Here is a 24498-nt window from a genome sequence, read left to right as displayed (position 1 = left end):
GTGAACCTGATCCCGTCAGATCTCAGAAGCAAAGCAGTGCAGCATCTGGTTAGTACTTAGATGGGAGACCTCTTCAGAAAACCAGCAGCTGTGTGTTTCTCCATGTAAAACTGGAGTTGCGTCAGGAAGGGCATCCGGCGTAAAACCTGTGCCAAATACCAATGCAGATCTGGCTGTATCTGCTGTGGTGACCCCGACCCAAAAATGGGGGCAGCCGAAATGACAACACACACACACACATTTTTCTTCATTTCAAATGTTTTTTTTTTATAACTGTAAGATTCTTTATATCTCATCGCAATAACCACAGCTCTGAGGTGAAAAATAAAAAAAAAACAGTTTGCATCATCTCTTTTATAAACATACACTGCTGTTTGTTGCTGGGGATTCCCTGTAGATTGTTCAGTGCCTCCTGACTGTAACTAATCCCTTACATACATATAGCGCTGCCACAAACAACTGTTTTTGTAGTCAACTATTATTTTGCGATTAGTCAACTAGTCGGGTCATACATAAATCACAGCTTATCACATTTTATCTATCGATTCCATTAACGATTCTGCTTATCAGTCCAATTCCATTATCGATACCTCCTGTGAATTTTCTGTGTGCTACAAGTAGGCTTTACAGATTTTCTGTGTCAACAGCATTTTATTGAGTCTTAAAGTAAATAAATATGAAATTGGTCACTGGATCGTTGATCTCTGGACATAAATAAACTCAACATGGTGGATCCTTGATCTCTGGACATACAATAAATAAACTCTACATGGTGGATCCTTGATCTCTGGACGTAGTTAGAAAAAAATCTGTTGTTTTGTCAAAGGCATTTTCTTTCAGACATTAACGGCATGGATGTCACTCCAAACATCTGAGCTGAGCTCAGCTGGCTGCTGGAGTCTGCAGCCATGCAGTCATGGGTTGCTGGGTGTCAGCCAGGACATCTCAGTTTGGGAGGAAATAAACACATTTTGATCAATTGCAGTTTATTGTTTGTATTGCAGTGTTTGGAAAGAGGTGTCATTTGATATAAACGGTGATTCGCTTTGAAGTTATTAATTCCGAGCGGACTCCATCTTCATAACTTGACTCGGCGGGGCAGCATTTGGAACAGTGGAACGGAGGACTATTCTCATTTCATTCTCACAACAAGACAGGAGTCCCAGTTAGTCACTTTAATCCACACAAAAGTGACTCACGATTGACATATTTTAATGGCTTTGAGAGGGGTTAAGAAGCGGAGTTGCCGCTTCTGAAGAGGAGCGAAGCAAAGATCCAATGAAGCAGCGGATCGAAGCACTGCTTCATTGGCTCAAGGTTGAAAGCAAATGACTCGTCGACTACTAAATTAGTTGTCGACGGTTTCAGTAGTCGAGTAGTAGTCGATGTAGTTGTGACTAGTCGTGGCAGCCCTACATACATATAACAGATTTTGTCTGTTTTATACATGTAACGGATTTTGATTATAATGAGCAAAATTCTCTGGTCCACCTGAATCTGTTTTATGCGAGTTTTACTGTAACTGTAAATAAGAGATAGAAACCAGTTTTGCACCCTATTAATATTTGGTTTAAATGATTTCACCACTGGGAATCGGATTATTTTTTTAAATGAAAATCAGTTAAAATAATAATCATGTTTATGAAGAGCAACATGTGACCATTATGTTAACAGTTGTGACATGATAGTGTTTTAAAAGGCCTTTAAAATTTTTTCTTCAGCTAGTTCTTAGCTGTTGTCCCTTGGTAAAGTAAACTGTGTCGCATCCTGAGTGTGGAGACTCGTCCGCACTTGTATGCTGGAGGAACAAATTAAAACTTTTGTTGTGGCAAAATTCTGAGGTTTCCCAGTGCCACAATCTGACACATCAACAAAATGCCAGTTTTTGCACGAGGCAATGTGAATGTTCACGTTTATATTTGTCATCCTGTCTACTCCTAACAAATATGGACTCTCACTTGGACATCAGTGAAGGCTGCTCTTAAGCAGCAATGCAGCAAGCAGGATTTCAGTTATGTATGTTAATTGAATAATTAATCACATGTCTGCAGTTTTTGAGACTTTCCATGTTTTGGCAGACTGACCCTTGCTGAGTATCACGAGCAGGAAGAGATCTTTAAGCTTCGTCTTGGACATCTGAAGAAGGTCAGTACGTTAAAAAAAACCCAATTAGCATGTCCATCCACCAGCGTAACTGTACAGTCAATCAATCAATTTTATTTATATAGCACCAAATCACAACAAACAGTTGCCCCAAGGCGCTTTATATTGTAAGCCAAGGCCATACAATAATTACGTAAAAACCCCAACGGTCATAACGACCCCCTGTGAGCAAGCACTTGGCGACAATGGGAAGGAAAAACTCCCTTTTAACAGGAAGAAACCTCCAGCAGAACCAGGCTCAGGGAGGGGCAGTCTTCTGCTGGGACTGGTTGGGGCTGAGGGAGAGAACCAGGAAAAAGACATGCTGTGGAGGGGAGCAGAGATCAATCACTAATGATTAAATGCAGAGTGGTGCATACAGAGCAAAAGGAGAAACAAACACTCAGTGCATCATGGGAACCCCCCAGCAATCTAAGTCTATAGCAGCATAACTAAGGGATGGTTCAGGGTCACCTGATCCAGCCCTAACTATAAGCTTTAGCAAAAAGGAAAGTTTTAAGCCTAATCTTAAAAGTAGAGAGGGTGTCTGTCTCCCTGATCTGAATTGGGAGCTGGTTCCAGAGGAGAGGAGCCTGAAAGCTGAAGGCTCTGCCTCCCATTCTACTCTTACAAACCCTAGGAACTACAAGTAAGCCTGCAGTCTGAGAGCGAAGCGCTCTATTGGGGTGATATGGTACTATGAGGTCCCTAAGATGAGATGGGACCTGATTATTCAAAACCTTATAAGTAAGAAGAAGAATTTTAAATTCTATTCTAGAATTAACAGGAAGCCAATGAAGAGAGGCCAATATGGGTGAGATATGCTCTCTCCTTCTAGTCCCCGTTAGTACTCTAGCTGCAGCATTTTGAATTAACTGAAGGCTTTTCAGGGAACTTTTAGGACAACCTGATAATAATGAATTACAATAGTCCAGCCTAGAGGAAATAAATGCATGAATTAGTTTTTCAGCATCACTCTGAGACAAGACCTTTCTAATGTTAGAGATATTGCGTAAATGCAAAAAAGCAGTCCTACATATTTGTTTAATATGCGCATTGAATGACATATCCTGATCAAAAATGACTCCCAAGATTTCTCACAGTATTACTGGAGGTCAGGGTAATGCCATCCAGAGTAAGGATCTGGTTAGACACCATGTTTCTAAGATTTGTGGGGCCAAGTACAATAACGTCAGTTTTATCTGAGTTTAAAAGCAGGAAATTAGAGGTCATCCATGTCTTCATGTCTGTAAGACAATCCTGCAGTTTAGCTAATTGGTGTGTGTCCTCTGGCTTCATGGATAGATAAAGCTGGGTATCATCTGCGTAACAATGAAAATTTAAGCAATGCCGTCTAATAATATTGCCTAAGGGAAGCATGTATAAAGTGAATAAAATTGGTCCTAGCACAGAACCTTGTGGAACTCCATAATTAACCTTAGTCTGTGAAGAAGATTCCCCATTTACATGAACAAATTGTAATCTATTAGATAAATATGACTCAAACCACCGCAGCGCAGTGCCTTTAATACCTATGGCATGCTCTAATCTCTGTAATAAAATTTTATGGTCAACAGTATCAAAAGCAGCACTGAGGTCTAACAGAACAAGCACAGAGATGAGTCCACTGTCTGAGGCCATAAGAAGATCATTTGTAACCTTCACTAATGCTGTTTCTGTACTATGATGAATTCTAAACCCTGACTGAAACTCTTCAAATAGACCATTCCTCTGCAGATGATCAGTTAGCTGTTTTACAACTACCCTTTCAAGAATGTTTGAGAGAAAAGGAAGGTTGGAGATTGGCCTATAATTAGCTAAGATAGCTGGGTGAAGTGATGGCTTTTTAAGTAATGGTTTAATTAGTGCCACCTTAAAAGCCTGTGGTACATAGCCAACTAATAAAGATAGATTGATCATATTTAAGATCGAAGCATTAAATAATGGTAGGGCTTCCTTGAGCAGCCTGGTAGGAATGGGGTCTAATAGACATGTTGATGGTTTGGATGAAGTAACTAATGAAAATAACTCAGACAGAACAATCGGAGAGAAAGAGCCTAACCAAATACCGGCATCACTGAAAGCAGCCAAAGATAACGATACGTCTTTGGGATGGTTATGAGTAATTTTTTCTCTAATAGTTAAAATTTTATTAGCAAAGAAAGTCATGAAGTCATTACTAGTTAAAGTTAAAGGAATACTCGGCTCAATAGAGCTCTGACTCTTTGTCAGCCTTGCTACAGTGCTGAAAAGAAACCTGGGGTTGTTCTTATTTTCTTCAATTAGTGATGAGTAGTAAGATGTCCTAGCTTTACGGAGGGCTTTTTTATAGAGCAACAGACTCTTTTTCCAGGCTAAGTGAAGCTCTTCTAAATTAGTGAGATGCCATTTCCTCTCCAACTTACGGGTTATCTGCTTTAAGCTGCGAGTTTGTGAGTTATACCACAGAGTCAGGCACTTCTGATTTAAAGCTCTCGTTTTCAGAGGAGCTACAGCATCCAATGTTGTCTTCAATGAGGATGTAAAACTATTGACGAGATACTCTATCTCACTTACAGAGTTTAGGTAGCTACTCTGCACTGTGTTGGTATATGGCATTAGAGAACATAAAGAAGGAATCATATCCTTAAACCTAGTTACAGTGCTTTCTGAAAGACTTCTAGTGTAATGAAACTTATTCCCCACTGCTGGGTAGTCCATCAGAGTAAATGTAAATGTTATTAAGAAATGATCAGACAGAAGGGAGTTTTCAGGGAATACTGTTGAGTCTTCAATTTCCATACCATAAGTCAGAACAAGATCTAAGATATGATTAAAGTGGTGGGTGGACTCATTTACATTTTGAGCAAAGCCAATTGAGTCTAATAATAGATTAAATGCAGTGTTGAGGCTGTCATTCTCAGCATCTGTGTGGATGTTAAAATCACCCACTATAAGTATCTTATCTGAGCTAAGCACTAAGTCAGACAAAAGGTCTGAAAATTCACAGAGAAACTCACAGTAACGACCAGGTGGACGATAGATAATAACAAATAAAACTGGTGTTTTGGACTACCAATTTGGATGGACAAGACTAAGAGTCAAGCTTTCAAATGAATTAAAGCTCTGTCTGGGTTTTTGATTAATTAATAAGCTGGAATGGAAGATTGCTGCTAATCCTCCGCCTCGGCCTGTGCTACGAGCATTCTGGCAGTTAGTGTGACTCGGGGGTGTTGACTCATTTAAACTAACATTCATCCTGCTGTAACCAGGTTTCTGTAAGGCAGAATAAATCAATATGTTGATCAATTATTATATCATTTACTAACAGGGACTTAGAAGAGAGAGACCTAATGTTTAATAGACCACATTTAACTGTTTTAGTCTGTGGTGCAGTTGAAGGTGCTATATTATTTTTCTTTTTGAATTTTTATGTTTAAATAGATTTTTGCTGGTTATTGGTGGTCTGGGAGCAGGCACCATCTCTACGGGGATGGGGTAATGAGGGGATGGCATGGGGAGAGAAGCTGCAGAGAGGTGTGTAAGACTACAACTCTGCTTCCTGGTCCCAACCCTGGATAATCACGGTTTGGAGGATTTAAGAAAATTGGCCAGATTTCTAGAAATGAGAGCTGCTCCATCCAAAGTGGGATGGATGCCATCTCTCCTAACAAGACCAGGTTTTCCCCAGAAGCTTTGCCAATTATCTATGAAGCCCACCTCATTTTTTGGACACCACTCAGACACCCAGCAATTCAAGGAGAACATGCGGCTAAACATGTCACTCCCGGTCCGATTGGGGAGGGGCCCAGAGAAAACTACAGAGTCCGACATTGTTTTTGCAAAGTTACACACTGATTCAATATTAATTTTAGTGACCTCCGATTGGCGTAACCGGGTGTCATTACTGCCGACGTGAATTACAATCTTACCAAATTTATGCTTAGCCTTAGCCAGCAGTTTCAAATTTCCTTAAGTGTCGCCTGCTCTTGCCCCCGGAAGACAATTGACTATGGTTGCTGGTGTCGCTAACTTCACATTTCTCAAAACAGAGTCGCCAATAACCAGAGTTTGATCGTCGGCGGGTGTGTCGCCGAGTGGGGGAAAAACGGTTAGAAATGTGAACGGGTTGGCGGTGTACACGGGGCTTCTGTTTAGGACTACGCTTCCTCCTCACAGTCACCCAGTCGGCCTGCTTTCCCGGCTGCTCGGGATCTGCCAGAGGGAAACTAACGGCGGCTAAGCTACCTTGGTCTGCACCGACTACAGGGGCCTGGCTAGCTGTAGAATTTTCCACGGTGCGGAGCCGAGTCTCAAATTCGCCCAGCCTGGCCTCCAAAGCTACGAATAAGCTACACTTACTACAAGTACCATTACTGCTAAAGGAGGCAGAGGAATAACTAAACATTTCACACCCAGAGCAGAAAAGTGCGGGAGAGACAGGAGAAGCCGCCATACTAAACCGGCTAAGAGCTAGTAGCTGCGCTAAGCTAGCGGATTCCTAAAAACACACAAAGTGAATAATGTGTAAATAATTTAGAGGTGATTCAGCAGAGGGAGTGCTTTAGTTAAGGCACGTGAAGATTACACTGTGAAACAAATCGTTATCTAGTTAACTAGATCAATCTAACTGCGCAGATTAAACAGCTAACAGATACAGCAAAACACCGCAGTGAGAGCCAACCACCAGTAGAGGCAAGCAAGAGCTCCATCAGCCATTCAAATTTCACAAAACTGACAAAATTTAGTTCCTACTAAAGTCCAAGCAATTGAATGTCATCTTATTTTTGTAACCTGTTGCAAAATTACAGCTTATTTGAATGAAGAGAACATATTTACCTGGGGGGAACTCCATAAGGAATATTTTATTTTCCTTTTAATGCCATCTTCAAGAGGAAGCGCATCTTTGTATGCATGAGATGTTGAAATTGCCAGAAATGACCTTTGATTTTGCGTGATGTGCATATACTGGGCATGCACGCTAACACCCGTAACATGTCTTATATTCACTTCAGAGGTGCTACCTGGTTTCAAAAACAGCATTTTTAGGGGTAGTTAACTGAAATAATACTCACTACAGTTGGAATTTGAGCTGAGACAGTGGACAACAAAACAAATCACAGAATGGCTAATTTTGAGCCTCATAATATGCTCGTTGACAGGGGTGACATCTGACACTATCGGAAGGAGCCATTCTGCCATAGCAACTGCGACTCCCTCCACTGAAGAACTTTATATCAAATGAATGTTTACTTAAGGAGACTAAGATGAGGAGTATCACTTGTACTGTGAGTGAATGTTCATCTACAACATTTTGGCCATGATTCAGCTCACAGACGCCTCAGTTTTGAGGACCCCAGCGGGTGGAGAAGACCAGGGGTACACGCCCATGTTTCACCTGGCTGTGGCAGACAGTAGCTTTTAACTGGTGTTCTACCAAGGGTAGTTACTGTCCCAGACCCAAGGTAGTGCTGATGCTGCGACATGTGGCACCAACCTGATCTTGGTTTATAAAGCCAAACTGGACACACAAACTCAGTAGAACATAATGCAACACTACTGCATAAACATGGGTATAAATGTAAGCCATATGAGATTTAAATGTACTCATCTTCTATCAGAAAAGTAAATGAAATGTGAAGTATTTACAGTAGTGTTCAGAATAATAGTAGTGCTATGTGACTAAAAAGATTAATCCAAGTTTTGAGTATATTTGTTACTGTTACATGGGAAACAAGGTACCAGTAGATTCAGTAGATTCTCACAAATCCAACAAGACCAAGCATTCATGATATGCACACTGTTAAGGCTATGAAATTGGGTATTAGTAATAAAAAGTAGAAAAGGGGGTGTTCACAATAATAGTAGTGTGGCATTCAGTCAGAGAGTTCGTCAATTTTGTGGAACAAACAGGTGTGAATCAGGTGTCCCCTATTTAAGGATGAAGCCAGCACCTGTTGAACATGCTTTTCTCTTTGAAAGCCTGAGGAAAATGGGACGTTCAAGACATTGTTCAGAAGAACAGCGTAGTTTGATTAAAAAATTGATTGGAGAGGGGAAAACTTGTACGCAGGTGCAAAAAAAAATATAGGCTGTTCATCTACAATGATCTCCAATGCTTTAAAATGGACAAAAAAAAAAAAAACAGACGCGTGGAAGAAAATGGAAAACGATCATCAAAATGGATAGAAGAATAACCAGAATGGCAAAGGCTCACCCATTGATCAGCTCCAGGATGATCAAAGACCTGTACCTGTAAAGCCCCGTTTACACATAGACTCTAAGAGCTCCCGGAAGCGTCCCGGAAGAGTTTTTGGCTGTCTTAAGGATCAAACGCCGTTATTAACGCCGGCACTAGGGGGCGTGGCTTAGTTCCGGCTTTACCGGGAATCATCGAAAAAATTATTCAACATGTCGAACAACGGCGTTTTATACTTTTTAATCGCCGTTTCATCCTGCCCCTTCCTGTAGTGCCGCAGTTTACACTGCCGTAATTGGCAGCCGGCATTGTATCCCTAATCAACGGCGTGTAAAACGGCGATAGAGCCCACATCAGCGTCCTCAAGGGCGTTTTAACTGGTAACAGAAGCAGACAAAATGGCGGCGCTAGCGGTCAGTACGCCATTCTAAACTCCACCTCCCGGTTAACGGCGTTCCAAACGGCCGATAGGCGGCGGTCAATATAAAAACGCTAGCGCGCTCCATGCAGACCTCTCACTCGCGGCCAGCTCCAGATATTTTTGCAGAGAAGCTCCAGTATGCCTCCTAAAAGAAAATTGGCAGCGGCAAGGACTTACCAAGAGGTCTGGTTCAGAAGCAGAGGAGAGGCCTGTGGTGTAGACGGAGCAACACGTTGAGGAGGGGAAAAGGAGAGGAAAAGGCTGAGTATGATCTCCCTCCCTCTGCAGTGACAGGCATGTATTCCTGCTGCTTCAGCCTATTGTACTCTGGGGGCGGTGCCTATATGCAAAAGATCCTGGAGTAACGCAGGATTTGCCTGGATAAATCCAGCGGTACACAGGGTATTATCGGTGGCAGCAGAACACCGCCATTCTCACGTGCGTCTTAACCTGCAATTGTAAAGGATAGAACTGGGTATTAACCCCCGTTGCCTGACGTGTGCCGGATGCTACGGCGTCAAAACGCCGCTTTATTCGGCGGATTTAGCGGCGTTTTATCCGCGTATTTGCTGCTAGTACGGTTGTCAAAACGCCGGCGAAATGCTCTGCCCCTTTCCACCGCGAAAACAGCCGGAACTACCGCGAACATCGGTCTACGTACTACCCGCCGCTGTGTAAACCATGCTAAAGTGCTGTGACAGAAGACGCCTGTGTGAAGCTAATTTATTTGCAAGAATCCCCCGCAAAGTCCCTCTGTTAAATAAATGACGTGCAGAAGAGGTTACAATTTGCCAAACAACACATCAGTTGGCCTAAAGAGAAATGGAGGAATATTTTGTGGACTGATGAGAGTAAAATTGTTCTTTTTGGGTCCAAGGGCCGCAGACAGTTTGTGAGACGACCCCCAAACTCTGAATTCAAGCCACAGTTCACAGTGAAGACAGTGAAGCATGGTGGTGCAAGCATCATGATATGGGCATGTTTCTCCTACTATGGTGTTGGGCCTATATATCGCATACCAGGTATCATGGATCAGTTTGGATATGTCAAAATACTTGAAGAGGTCATGTTGCCTTATGCTGAAGAGGACATGCCCTTGAAATGGGTGTTTCAACAAGACAATGACCCCAAGCACACTAGTAAATGAGCAAAATCTTGGTTCCAAACCAACAAAATTAATGCCTCGCAGATGTGAAGAAATCATAAAAAACTGTGGTTATACAACTAAATACTAGTTTAGTGATTCAGAGGATTGATAAAAAAAGCAGTTTGAACGTAATAGTTTTGAGTTTTTAGCGTCAACAGCAGATGCTACTATTATTGTGAACACCCCCTTTTCTACTTTTTTTTTTTACTAATAGCCCAATTTCATAACCTTAAGAGTGTGCATATCATGAATGCTTGATCTTGTTGGATTTGTGAGAATCTACTGAATCTACTGGTACCTTGTTTCCCATGTAACAATAAGAAATATACTCAAAACCTGGATTAATCTTTTTAGTCATATAGCACTACTATTATTCTGAACACTATTGTATGTTACATGTGATGTCTGTGTAGGAGGAAGCTGAGATCCAAGCAGAGCTAGAGAGGTTGGAGCGGGTAAGGAATCTCCATATCAGAGAGCTGAAGAGGATAAACAATGAGGACAGCTCAACGTGAGTTCATTCAATATACCACAACCTCAGACCTATCAAATTTGACACATTTTTTCAAAATAAGGCAGGCATTTTGCCATCAAAATACATTGGAATGATTTTCAACTCAAAAAATATGCCAAAAAGCTCACGTAAATCTACTCAAGTAAATCTGCCATATTCGATCTTCTTGCCTGCTCTGTCCAGAGTCCCTCTGGCAGAAACCACGAGCAATGTGGGCTGACCATGTCCATCCTTTTTGTTACAAATATTGTTGTTATGGCTAGTTGTACTAATGGACCCTCAAAGAAGTCTGTGCTCTAGTATTCCTGTTGAGAGAAATTTTCCTGTTATTTAATTTGAATGATAGCGTGGTTGCCAGATATCAATAACTTGGTGACTTTAGCTCCTCTATGACTGAAGCAGTAAGCCGGTCGTAATTTTTAATACCCACACCCAAGCCAGCCATCATGAAAACCACTGCCCAATCTACGAAAACCAGCTAATAAAACACCAAGGATTGGTAAAAATAGCGAGCTAGAATGTTTTTTCCACACTGAGAAAGCCTGTTTCATTTATTTTGCTTATAGTCATTTTTTAAAAATTGAATAATTGTTTTTCATGCAGCCTTTTAATTCAGTTTATATTAATCTGCTGTAAATGGCTTACTTAATTTGCAGGTGCACTGTCACTGAGAAATAATTTGCCTTAAGGCCATGTTTACAGTTAGAATTTCATTTAGTGAACCATTTTTTTTAAGGTTCAACTGCTTAAGTACAGATTCCTATCAATAAATAAACAAACCTGCTGTTCAAAATATACAGTGTTTTTTGGCTGTATGCATGTACATGAGCTGACGCCCCGCACACATTGGAACTCCAAGTCTTCCTTCAAGGTCTGCAACCTGCCGAGAAACCTATTGAGATTGGCATTACTTAACTTTCAGTATGAATTATGATTTGAATTTACACAAGGGGTACATAAATACTTGCACAGTATGAAAAAATAAATTCCATTTAAATACCCATATTTTCCGGACTATATGTCACACCTGTTAAAGTTGCACCTTATTTTTCTGTATTATTAGATCATTAATTTGGGATTTTTCTGCATTGTTGTAGTGTACCTCATTATTGGCATTTATTCTTTTTATTATTAGTTTGTTTAATGCTTTGAATCCTGGTAGTGTCCTATATAAATTATTGCTGCTCTTGTTGCTATCATTGTTATTAATAACAAGCTCATGATTTTTCGATACACAAGTCGCACCTGAGTATACTCTGGAAAATATGTTATCTGCTGTATTTGAGAAAAAAAAAAGTGTGATATTTGAATTCAGAATAGCGTAAAGTTTCTCTTTAATTTGTTCTAAAATGGTACAGAATTAACCAGGTTTTCCAGATCATTTTGTCTGAATGAAGTGTTGCCTGTGTCCTCAAAGGTTTAAAGACCATCCAACTCTAAATGAAAGGTACCTGCTGCTGCACTTGCTGGGCAGGGGTGGTTTCAGTGAAGTTTACAAGGTAATGTTTGTCATTGCAGTTGCACTACACTTTTCATAATCACTTCTGAAATTCTAAAATGTTTGATTTTGTAAATCCTACGTACTGCTGGTATACATTTTCAGACTTCAGCTCTTCCCAGGCCGGATCAGATTCATGTCCACGCTTGAAAATAAAATGAGTCTTCTGTAATCAAGTCTTAGTTTAGATGTTCTTATCCTGCATGAATGCAAAAACAAACTGAGGTGCTGAGGCTTTAAAACCTGTAAAATCTGTACAGAAGCATAGATAAATTGAACCATCTGATCCTTTGAGTTTTTGTTTGGCTGGTTGTTTTTCACTATTTTTGGTTGTTATTGGATGGGTTTCATCAATTTCTGAATAATCTCACTATAGGTGGTGGAAACATTCTGGAATTGATTTTGATCTGTGGTGTAGATGTTTCCAATTGCAGTTCTCCTCATCAACCTGTCCTTTCTGATCGCTATCTTGTTAAACTTACAATGCTGCTTTCATGTCCTAGCAGTGATGAAGCTGTGTTTCATCAGCGTGATTTATTGAACCCACAGCTGTACCAGAATTTAATGATAGATTACTCGAGGTTTGTGGGTCATTCTCTGGTGAGGGTGGATATGTTGATAGTATTACTGATAGGTTTATTTAGCACCATGTGGTCAGGTAGACTCTGTTGTATCTGTAAAGATTAAATTGCAACACCTGAGAAAGCAAATGCCATGGTTTACTGTGTGATAGATCGTTGGCTGATAATATCGGCAGATATGAGCTTTTCACAAACATATTATCAGTGTTATTTTTGCAGATGTGAAAACTGGATAAACGGTACAGAAAAACACTTTGGATGTTGGAAATGGTGACATCATTTAATTTGTCCAGCAGAGGGCAATCCAGTGACATTGTTTGGTGTTTGATGCTGTGACAAAACGTCAGCAGAGCCATCAGTCTGTAACCAGTGGGAGAGCCTGACAGAGCCTGTTGTTAGCTGTGAAATCCTCACCCACTGCCTTTTATTGACCAGGTTGATGCAGGTTTATTGTATGTTTATAAGGTTAAGAGGAAGTCAGCAGGATGTAGAGCTTTTGTTTCTCCTGCTCCTGCTTTGTAGAATAATCTTCTGGTGGAGATAAGAATGCCTAATTTTGTTCATTCATCTAAGGCCAACCTTTAACACATTTACAGTTACAGTTTACAGTAGTTCAAGCTGATTACTTTCTACTGCTCCTCTGTGCATGACATGTTGAGATTTGTCTGGTCAGTGTGTTTAAGTCTGATATTGTCTACAACCCCTGGCAAAAATTATGGAATCACCGGCCTCGGAGGATGTTCATTCAGTTGTTTAATTTTGTAGAAAAAAAGCAGATCACAGACATGACACAAAACTAAAGTCATTTCAAATGGCAACTTTCTGGCTTTAAGAAACACTATAAGAAATCAGGAAAAAAATTGTGGCAGTCAGTAAGGGTTACTTATTTAGACCAAGCAGGGGGAAAAAAAATATGGAATCACTCAATTCTGAGGAAAAAATTATGGAATCATGAAAAACAAAAGAACGCTCCAACACATCAATATTTTGTTGCACCACCTCTGGCTTTTATAACAGCTTACAATCTCTGAGGCATGGACTTAATGAGTGACAAACAATACTCTTCATCAATCTGGCTCCATCTTTCTCTGATTGCTGTTGCCAGATCAGCATTGCAGGTTGGAGCCTTGTCATGGACCATTTTCTTCAACTTCCACCAAAGGTTTTCAATTGGATTAAGATCCGGACTATTTGCAGGCCATGACATTGACCCTATGTGTCTTTTTGCAAGGAATGTTTTCACAGTTTTTGCTCTATGGCAAGATGCATTATCATCTTGAGAAATGATTTCATCATCTCCAAACATCCTTTCAATTGATGGGATAAGAAAAGTGTCCAAAATATCAACGTAAACTTGTGCATTTATTGATGATGTAATGACAGCCATCTCCCCAGTGCCTTTACCTGACATGCAGCCCCATATCATCAATGACTGTGGAAATTTACATGTTCTCTTCAGGCAGTCATCTTTATAAATCTCAATGGAACGGCACCAAACAAAAGTTCCAGCATCATGACCTTGCCCAATGCAGATTCGAGATTCATCACTGAATATGACTTTCATCCAGTCATTCACAGTCCACGATTGCTTTTCCTTAGCCCATTGTAACCTGTTTTTTTCTGTTTAGGTGTTAATGATGGCTTTTGTTTAGCTTTTCTGTATGTAAATCCCATTTCCTTTAGGCGGTTTCTTACAGTTCGGTCACAGATGTTGACTCCAGTTTCCTCCCATTCGTTCCTCATTTGTTTTGTTGTGCATTTTCGATTTTTGAGACATATTGCTTTAGGTTTTCTGTCTTGACACTTTGATGTCTTCCTTGGTCTACCAGTATGTTTGCCTTTAACAACCTTCCCATGTTGTTTGTATTTGGTCCAGAGTTTAGACACAGCTGACTGTGAACAACCAAAATCTTTTGCAACATTGCGTGATGATTTACCCTCTTTTAAGAGTTTGATAATCCTCTCCTTTGTTTCAATTGACATCTCTCATGTTGGAGCCATGATTCATGTCAGTCCACTTGGTGCAATAGCTCTCCAAGGTGTGATCACTCCTTTTTAGATGCAGACTAACGAGCAGATCTGATTTGATGCAGCTGTTAGTTTTGGGGATGAAAATTTACAGGGTGATTCCATCATTTATTCCTCAGAATTGAGTGATTCCATATTTTTTTCCCTCTGCTTGGTCTAAAAAAGTAACCGTTACTGACTGCCACAATTTTTTTTCCTGATTTCTTATAGTATTTCTTAAAGCCAGAAAGTTGCCATTTGAAATGACTTTAGTTTTGTGTCATGTCTGTGATCTGCTTTTTTTCTACAAAGTTAAACAACTGAATGAACATTCTCTGAGGCCGGTGATTCCATAATTAGTGCCAGGGGTTGTAGATCACTGGTGTCCATGATTCGACCAATCTGCTCAAATTGATGTTAATCAAATCAAATCAATTTTATTTATATAGCGCCAAATCACAACAAACAGTTGCCCCAAGGCGCTTTATATTGTAAGGCAAAGCCATACAATAATTACGGAAAAACCCAATGGTCAAAACGACCCCCTGTGAGCAAGCACTTGGCGACAGTGGGAAGGAAAAACTCCCTTTTAACAGGAAGAAACCTCCAGCAGAACCAGGCTCAGGGAGGGGCAGTCTCCTGCTGGGACTGGTTGGGGCTGAAGGAGAGAACCAGGAAAAAGGCATGCTGTGGAGGGGAGCAGAGATCAATCACTAATGATTAAATGCAGAGTGGTGCATACAGAGCAAAAAGAGAAAGAAACATTCAGTGCATCATGGGAACCCCCAGCAGTCTAAGTCTATAGCAGCATAACTAAGGGATGGTTCAGGGTCACCTGATCCAGCCCTATCTATAAGCTTTAGCAAAAAGGAAAGTTTTAAGCCTAATCTTAAAAGTAGAGAGGGTGTCTGTCTCCCTGATCCGAATTGGGAGCTGGTTCCAGAGGAGAGGAGCCTGAAAGCTGAAGGCTCTGCCTCCCATTCTACTCTTACAAACCCTAGGAACTACAAGTAAGCCTGCAGTCTGAGAGCGAAGCGGTCTATTGGGGTGATATGGTACTATGAGGTCCCTAAGATAAGATGGGACCTGATTATTCAAAACCTTATAAGTAAGAAGAAGAATTTTAAATTCTATTCTAGACTTAACAGGAAGCCAATGAAGAGAGGCCAATATGGGTGAGATATGCTCTCTCCTTCTAGTCCCTGTCAGCACTCTAGCTGCAGCATTTTGAATTAACTGAAGGCTTTTCAGGGAACTTTTAGGACAACCTGATAATAATGAATTACAATAGTCCAGCCTAGAGGAAATAAATGCATGAATTAGTTTTTCAGCATCACTCTGAGACAAGACCTTTCTAATTTTAGAGATATTGCACAATGCAAAAAAGCAGTCCTACATATTTGTTTAATATGCGCATTGAATGACATATCCTGATCAAAAATGACTCCAAGATTTCTCACAGTATTACTAGAGGTCAGGGTAATGCCATCCAGAGTAAGGATCTGGTTAGACACCATGTTTCTAAGATTTGTGGGGCCAAGTACAATAACTTCACTTTTATCTGAGTTTAAAAGCAGGAAATTAGAGGTCATCCATGTCTTTATGTCTGAAAGACATTCCTGCAGTTTAACTAATTGGTGTGTCCTCTGGCTTCATGGATAGATAAAGCTGGGTATCATCTGCGTAACAATGAAAATTTAAGCAATGCTGTCTAATAATACTGCCTAAGGGAAGCATGTATAAAGTGAATAAAATTGGTCCTAACACAGAACCTTGTGGAACTCCATAATTAACCTTAGTCTGTGAAGAAGATTCCCCATTTACATGAACAAATTGTAATCTGTTATATAAATATGATTCAAACCACCGCAGCGCAGTGCCTTTAATACCTATGGCATGCTCTAATCTCTGTAATAAAATTTTATGGTCAACAGTATCAAAAGCAGCACTGAGGTCTAACAGAACAAGCACAGAGATGAGTCCACTGTCTGAGGCCATAAGAAGATCATTTGTAACCTTCACTAATGCTGTTTCTGTACTATGATGAATTCTAAACCCTGACTGAAACTCTTCAAATAGACCATTCCTCTGCAGATGATCAGTTAGCTGTTTTACAACTACCCTTTCAAGAATTTTTGAGAGAAAAGGAAGATTGGAGATTGGCCTATAATTAGCTAAGATAGCTGGGTGAAGTGATGGCTTTTTAAGTAATGGTTTAATTACTGCCACCTTAAAAGCCTGTGGTACATAGCCAACTAATAAAGATAGATTGATCATATTTAAGATCGAAGCATTAATTAATGGTAGGGCTTCCTTGAGCAGCCTGGTAGGAATGGGGTCTAATAGACATGTTGATGGTTTGGATGAAGTAACTAATGAAAATAACTCAGACAGAACAATCGGAGAGAAAGAGTCTAACCAAATACCGGCATCACTGAAAGCAGCCAAAGAGAACGATATGTCTTTGGGATGGTTATGAGTAATTTTTTCTCTAATAGTTAAAATTTTATTAGCAAAGAAAGTCATGAAGTCATTACAAGTTAAAGGAATACTCGGCTCAATAGAGCTCTGACTCTTTGTCAGCCTGGCTACAGTGCTGAAAAGAAACCTGGGGTTGTTCTTATTTTCTTCAATTAGTGATGAGTATTAAGTTGTCCTAGCTTTACGGAGGGCTTTTTTATAGATCAACAGACTCTTTTTCCAGGCTAAGTGAAGATCTTCTAAATTAGTGAGACGCCATTTCCTCTCCAACTTACGGTTTATCTGCTTTAAGATGCGAGTTTGTGAGTTATACCACGGAGTCAGGCACTTCTGATTTAAGGCTCTCTTTTTCAGAGGAGCTACAGCATCCAAAGTTGTCCTCATTGAGGATATAAAACTATTGATGAGATAATCTATCTCACTCACAGAGTTTAGGTAGCTACTCTGCCCTGTGTTGGTATATGGCATTGGAGAACATAAAGAAGGAATCATATCCTTAAACCTAGTTACAGCGCTTTCTGAAAGACTTCTACTGTAATGAAACTTATTCCCCACTGCTGGGTAGTCCATCAGAGTAAATGTAAATGTTATTAAGAAATGATCAGACAGAAGGGGGTTTTCAGAGAATACGGTTAAGTCTTCAATTTCCATACCATAAGTCAGAACAAGAGCTAAGGTATGATTAAAGTGGTGGGTGGACTCATTTACATTTTGAGCAAAGCCAATCGAGTCTAACAATAGATTAAATGCAGTGTTGAGGCTGTCATTCTCAGCATCTGTGTAGATGTTAAAGTCGCCCACTATAATTATCTTATCTGAGCTAAGCATTAAGTCAGACAAAAGGTCCGAAAATTCACAGAGAAACTCACAGTAACGACCAGGTGGACGATAGATAACAACAAATAAAACTGGTTTTTGGGACTTCCAATTTGGATGGACAAGACTAAGAGTCAAGCTTTCAAATGAATTAAAGCTCTGTCTGGGTTTTTGATTAATTAATAAGCTTGAGTGGAAGATTGCTGCTAATCCTCTGCCTCGGCCTGTGCTACGAGCGTTCTGGCAGTTAGTGTGACTTGGGGTGTTGACTCATTTAAACTAACATATTCATCCTGCTGTAACCAGGTTTCTGTAAAGCAGAATAAATCAATATGTTGAGCAATTATTATATCATTTACTAACAGGGACTTAGAAGAGAGAGATCTAATGTTTAATAGACCACATTTAACTGTTTTAGTCTGTGGTGCAGTTGAAGGTGCTATATAATTTTTCTTTTTGAATTTTTATGTTTAAATAGATTTTTGCTGGTTATTGGTGGTCTGGGAGCATGCACCGTCTCTACGGGGATGGGGTAATGAGGGGATGGCAGGGGGAGAGAAGCTGCAGAGAGGTGTGTAAGACTACAACTCTGCTTCCTGGTCCCAACCCTGGATAGTCACGGTTTGGAGGATTTAAGAAAATTGGCCAGATTTCTAGAAATGAGAGCTGCTCCATCCAAAGTGGGATGGATGCCGTCTCTCCTAACAAGACCAGGTTTTCCCCAGAAGCTTTGCCAATTATCTATGAAGCCCACCTCATTTTTTGGACACCACTCAGACAGCCAGCAATTCAGGGAGAACATGCGGCTAAACATGTCACTCCCGGTCCGATTGGGGAGGGGCCCAGAGAAAACTACAGAGTCCGACATTGTTTTTGCAAAGTTACACACTGATTCAATATTAATTTTAGTGACCTCCGATTGGCGTAACCGGGTGTCATTACTGCCGACGTAAATTACAATCTTACCAAATTTACGCTTAGCCTTAGCCAGCAGTTTCAAATTTCCTTCAGTGTCGCCTGCGCTGGCCCCTGGAAGACATTTGACTATGGTTGCTGGTGTCGCTAACTTCACATTTCTCAAAACAGAGTCGCCAATAACCAGAGTTTGTTCCTCGGCGGGTGTGTCGCCGAGTGGGGAAAAACGGTTAGAGATGTGAATGGGTTGGCGGTGTACACGGGGCTTCTGTTTAGGACTATGCTTCCTCCTCACAGTCACCTAGTCGGCCTGCTTTCACGGCTGCTGCTCGGGATCTGCTGGAGGGGAACTAACGGCGGCTAAGCTACCTTGGTCCGCACCGACTACAGGGGCCTGGCTAGCTGTAGGATTTTCCAAGGTGCGGAGCCGAGTCTCCAATTCGCCCAGCCTGGCCTCCAAAGCTACGAATAAGCTACACTTATTACAAGTACCATTACTGCTAAAGGAGGCCGAGGAATAACTAAACATTTCACACCCAGAGCAGAAAAGTGCGGGAGAGACAGGAGAAGCTGCCATGCTAAACCGGCTAAGAGCTAGTAGCTGCGCTAAGCTAGCGGATTCCTAAAAACACACAAAGTGAATAATGTGTAAATAATTTAGAGGTGATTCAGCAGAGGGAGTGCTTTAGTTAAGGCACGTGAAGATTACACTGTGAAACAAATCGTTATCTAGTTAACTAGATCAATCTAACTGCGCAGATTAAACAGCTAACAGATACAGCAAAACACCGCTGTGCTCCAGAACAGGAAGTGATACAATACCGCAGTGAGAGCCAACCACCAGTAGAGGCCAATGAAATCAATGAAAATCAATGAAATCACGTGCTGGAGCCAGTGGCTGCAAAGAAAACGTTCACCCTCTCGGCCCTTTCTGGAAAACTTTGGACACCACCGGTCTAGACTGCAGTGGTATGAATTTCACCACCCTACATAGGCTGGAAGTTCATGTATTAATGTGTCTTACTGATTTGAGATTGTCTACGCTGAAGCTCCCTACCCCCACCCTCCCCAACTGGCTCTATTTACACCTAACTAGCTCACCCAGGTGTGCTAAGCCAGTCAAGATGGGAAATGCAAAAGTTAAATAATCAGGTTTGAGTAGAGCTTATAGAAATGAAAACAAATAGGTCAAGGGCCTCCAAGAGTGGCTTTGGAAGTGTTACCATAGTCTTTATGCAGTTATTTTCCTATTTGTGCCTATTTATTTTGAGCAATAAATGTCATCTTATCACACACAGGCATTTGACCTTTTTGAGCAGCGCTATGCAGCAGTTAAAATCCATCAACTGAACAAAAACTGGAGAGAGGAAAAAAAGGAAAATTACCACAAGTAGGTCCTGTGCATACTCGCATACACACTCACTCACTCGTTCACTCACAGTTAGATACATAAAGACTAAATGTTTCATCCAGTGACACCTATTACGCTGACATTTATTTCCTTCTAGGCATGCGTGTAGGGAGTATCGGATACATAAGCAGTTGGATCATCCCAGAATAGTCAAATTGTATGACTATTTCTCCCTGGATACTGACACGTGAGCATCTTATTCATCAGAATTTTCACACTTCACCAATGGTTGATTTGTAATGTAGCACACAAATTCATAATTTACATGAATGAATAAATAGTGCTGTTGTGCTTTATTGGGGATGGGTACTGAAACCCGGTATTAAATGGGGTCCTTGTGCTAAATTATTACACAGTTGAGTATTGTCAAGTTCCATCTGTAAACGTACTAAATAACTTAAGAAATAAATGATGTCCTTGTTCTTGTTGGTTGGGAGTGATCTGTACATTGGGGATATGGGTGTATAAATGAAGTTGGTACAAGCAGTAACAACAATGTGGTCACTGAAAAAGGTAATTGAAATGGTCACCTGCGCCCAAGCCGACTCTTGCACATACGCAAAGTAGAAGTTATTTGTTCATAATAAGTGTTTAAAAGTAAAATGTGCATGTTAGCAGGTTAAGATTGTGAATGAATGGAGTGAGCATTGTAAAGGTTTTCCTCATTCAGTAAATGACAGCAAGGCTGACATTAATCTGCTTAGTGTAACAAGTATGTATTATCAAGGTACTTCACATATAGGTACAAATGTGCAATAAAATTGGGTCAGATTTTCAGAAACTAGAATTCGACACTGTGAGCCAGTGACAACAGCAGCCAGGAATAGTGGGTACCCCAAAATCATATACGAGGTCTGTTAGAAAAGTATCCTACCTTTTTATTTTTTGCAAAAACCTGATGGATTTGAATCACGTGTGCTTGCATGAGCCAACCTTAAACCTTCGTGTGCATGCGTGAATTTTTTTCACGCCTGTCGATTGCGTCATTTGCTTGTAAGCAGCCTTTGTGTGAGGATGGGTGTAATCTCATCGGATTTTCTTTGCAAGGAAAATGGCAGAACTGGAGCAGTGCGACTGCATCAGATTTTGCCAGAAACTGGGTGACAGCAAGGTGGAAACCATTCGGATTATTCAGATGGCTTTCGGTGACGATCCTATGGGCATCACACAGACTAAGGAGCGGTACAACTGGTTTAAAGCTCCTTTCACACCGGGGCTGCTCCCAGTTGCTCCCTGTGGCGTCATGACGACGCAGGAATTTCTGCGTCAGGTGCGTGCAGCAGGGGGCAGAGAGGAGGTGAGAACGCAGCCTGCAGGTTCTCTGCACAGAGAAGTCAGAGTTCACAGTTTGGCTGCAGACAGACTGTGCACTCTGACTTCTCTTCTACTTGTTGTGCTGAGCTGCAGGGCTGCGCTCTGAGTTCTGTTATAGTTTATCTTTCCTCCCTTGACCGTGAGATGCATGTGCACACGCGTGCGCATGGACCGTCCTTAAGCAAATGTGGAGATGTCTGGAGTTGTACTTGATGTTGACATGTCATGGACTTATGTCCTTTTTTAACTGTGATAAGAGAGTCTGAGCAGAGAAAGGAACTAACTGCCTGCAGACAATTTTTTTTTCTTTTCTTTCCTCCTTTGACCGTGAGATGCGTGCGCATGCGGACCGTCAAGCAAATGTGGAGATGTCTGGAGTTCTACTTGATGTTGACATGTCCTGTCTCAGGACTTAAGTCCCTTTTTTCCTTTTTTTTAACTGTGATGTGAGAGTTTGAGCAGAGAACAAGGAACTAATGCCTGCAGCCAGACTTTATTTTTTCTTTTAATTGTTCACATGTGCGCGCGTGAATGAACGTCCATGAGTGGACTAGAGCTGTCCGGACATTTTAACTGGATATTTCTGGCAATCAGTCTGCATTTTTTTCTTCAGCATGTACTTTTTACTGCATTAAGTACACGGTATAAAAACAATCCTGCGTGATTTATACTGCGGGAACAATGGAACACAGCAGGAATCATAAATTGGCTTCGAGTCACGCCGGGTAATGCCTCTTTGCCCTGAATTATGCCTCTTTGCCCCGATTTGCGCTGGAACCACTTCCTTTCTGCGTCGAGCACAGGACGCCAAAAAAATTAGACAGGTTTAATTTTTCGGCACCCGACTTGCTTCCTCCTTTGCGCCCTCGCACTGTTGTGGTGCCGAGCTGCATCGTCTCGGCACTGAGTTGCTTCCACGCAGTGGCGTCATAATGACGCACGGCGCAACTGGGAGCAACCGGGAGCACCCCCGGTGTGAAAGACGTCTAAGGAGCGGTACAACCGGTTTAAAGACGTCTGCACAACGGGGGAGAGCGAGCAAATGACGCAATCGACAGGCGTGAAAAAATTCATGCATGCGCACGAAGGTTCAAGGTTGGCTCATGCAAGCACACGTGATTCAAATCCATCTGGTTTTTGCAAAAATAAAAAGGTTGAATACTTTTCTAACAGACCTCGTATTTAAGTGTGCAGACAAACACAAACAATTAATGAATGGCCATTCAAAGTGCAATTGATTTCCATTACACAATAATAGACACACATATGCAATATTTAAGTTCAGTCCGTGAGATTATTCGGTTGTAAAACTCAAAGTTCCGCGGACCAGTTATTCAAAGCATAACTGCATATGAGCAGTTATTCTGCTCATGTGCAGAAGGGAAATAGGGACGTGAACGGCATATTGACGGTCCATATAACGATACAGTGAGGGCAGAGTTCAAAGATGGCTACAGGAGCCTCCTACCAGCCTGACATGATAAAGGAGGCTCCAAGCTGAAGCCTCCTGGCTTGTGGAGGGGGGGGACTCTTCAGGCCAGATACAATGATTCAGGTTCCTTTAGCTCGCCATCAGTAAAAGCCTGGCCAATTCCACTTATTTAAGACAACTGCAAGCTTCTCCCCACGCTCTTTGTCAGCGATAGTCGGCTCCTGCAGCAACTCCTTCCCCCGTGTTCCTTCGCGTCTGCCCAACAGTGTCTAACTACCGGGTAATAAAGAATCACGTGTGACATACAATGGAATAACGTAATAGGACACAAGATTTATCAATGGGAGATAGGAAACCAGAGATTTACCACCCAGGTTACATTAGCCTTTGGTATCTCCAGCTCCATTGATTTTTGTTCTTTAGGGTACAGCAGAATAATAATTCTTCTATTGTTGCTCTGCTAGTTAATACATGGAATTATTTGCCACAACTGTTTGCTCAAAATTTCATTCCATTCCTTCTTTATCTATAACTTGTATGTGTTTGCTATTTGTCCATTCAGGTTCTGTACTGTGCTGGAATTCTGTGAGGGTAACGACCTGGACTTTTACCTGAAACAAAACAAGCTCATGTCAGAGAAGGAGGCACGCTCCATTGTTATGCAGATTGTCAGCGCTCTGCGCTACCTCAACGAGATCAAACCCCCAATCATTCACTACGATCTCAAACCTGGTAGGTTAGGAAGCATGTTGCCATTGCAAATGATTTTGTTCTGAGGGAGGTCATTGTTATGTGGGTTTTAGTGTAGATCAGCCATTCCTGCACTTCAGAGCAGCACTGCCCACTTTAAAATCTGAAAATCTTCTGTGGACCACCCAAACTTTGTGTAGTTCTTTCATAAAGGCCCCTTCACACATTATACGATTGAAGCTGACTAGCGCACGTAGGAGAAATTGTATGCCATTCGGGAAAAATTGGAGCTGCCTCCAGCACATCGTACACTTTTTGCTACAACTGTTCGCGCACACCAGCAGCTGAAAGACAGAGAGTACCCTGTGCAAGCCCATTTGATCCCTCTTGTGGCAGGTGTCGGTCAAAATCCAGGTGACACACACACAAACATCCAACACCGCTCGCTTGACACTTAGAAAATGTGTGACCATTCGTGCTGTCAGCACAAAAATAGTGAGCAAACGATCACATTCAAGTGCACCCACAAGTGTGGAGTGGAGTGCATGTGTTACCGCACGTGTGTCATGCATCCCCCAAAACATGTGCCGTGCAGGGGGAGAGCACACCTGCATGACATGCAGATATGTATTTACAGACATGATGATATGGGGGCCAGACAGCCAGATCTGAGCGCACACAGCCGGGCTGCAGTGGCCGCACACAGCGCACCTCAGCAGACAGCTGCATGTGAAAAGGACCATCGGATCACGCAGCAGGCGATCTGAATGTCACGTGTGCCCGGCAGATTATGCGTGCCACAGGACTATGACAATATGGCAAGCCAACAGTGCCACAAATATGCCACTTTGTCATGTATCACCAAAAACACGCTGTAACAAATGCCGTTTTGTCAGTTATTACGGCGCTTTTTTTTTTTTTTTTTTTTTTTTTTTTTTTAATAAATATGCT

The 24498-nt window shown here is 41.4% G+C and overlaps 1 protein-coding gene across 2 annotated transcripts in view; it reads left to right on the top strand.

Annotated features, from left to right (window-relative positions):
* Positions 1–24498, top strand: part of LOC117521145 (serine/threonine-protein kinase tousled-like 1-B) — an 82476-nt gene that overhangs the window by 44942 nt on the left and 13036 nt on the right. For both annotated transcript variants that reach the window (XM_034182489.1, XM_034182488.1), the window contains 6 exons: positions 2079–2145; positions 10302–10399; positions 11820–11901; positions 19999–20090; positions 20209–20298; positions 23420–23589. In XM_034182489.1, the coding sequence (XP_034038380.1) occupies positions 2079–2145; positions 10302–10399; positions 11820–11901; positions 19999–20090; positions 20209–20298; positions 23420–23589 (599 nt within the window). The remainder of the gene's footprint in view (positions 1–2078; positions 2146–10301; positions 10400–11819; positions 11902–19998; positions 20091–20208; positions 20299–23419; positions 23590–24498) is intronic.

The sequence above is a fragment of the Thalassophryne amazonica genome, chromosome 12 (assembly GCF_902500255.1).
Source record: "Thalassophryne amazonica chromosome 12, fThaAma1.1, whole genome shotgun sequence".
NCBI lineage: Eukaryota > Metazoa > Chordata > Actinopteri > Batrachoidiformes > Batrachoididae > Thalassophryne > Thalassophryne amazonica.
The sequence above is the reverse complement of the archived record's forward strand: the minus strand, read 5'-3'. Positions and strand labels throughout refer to the sequence as shown.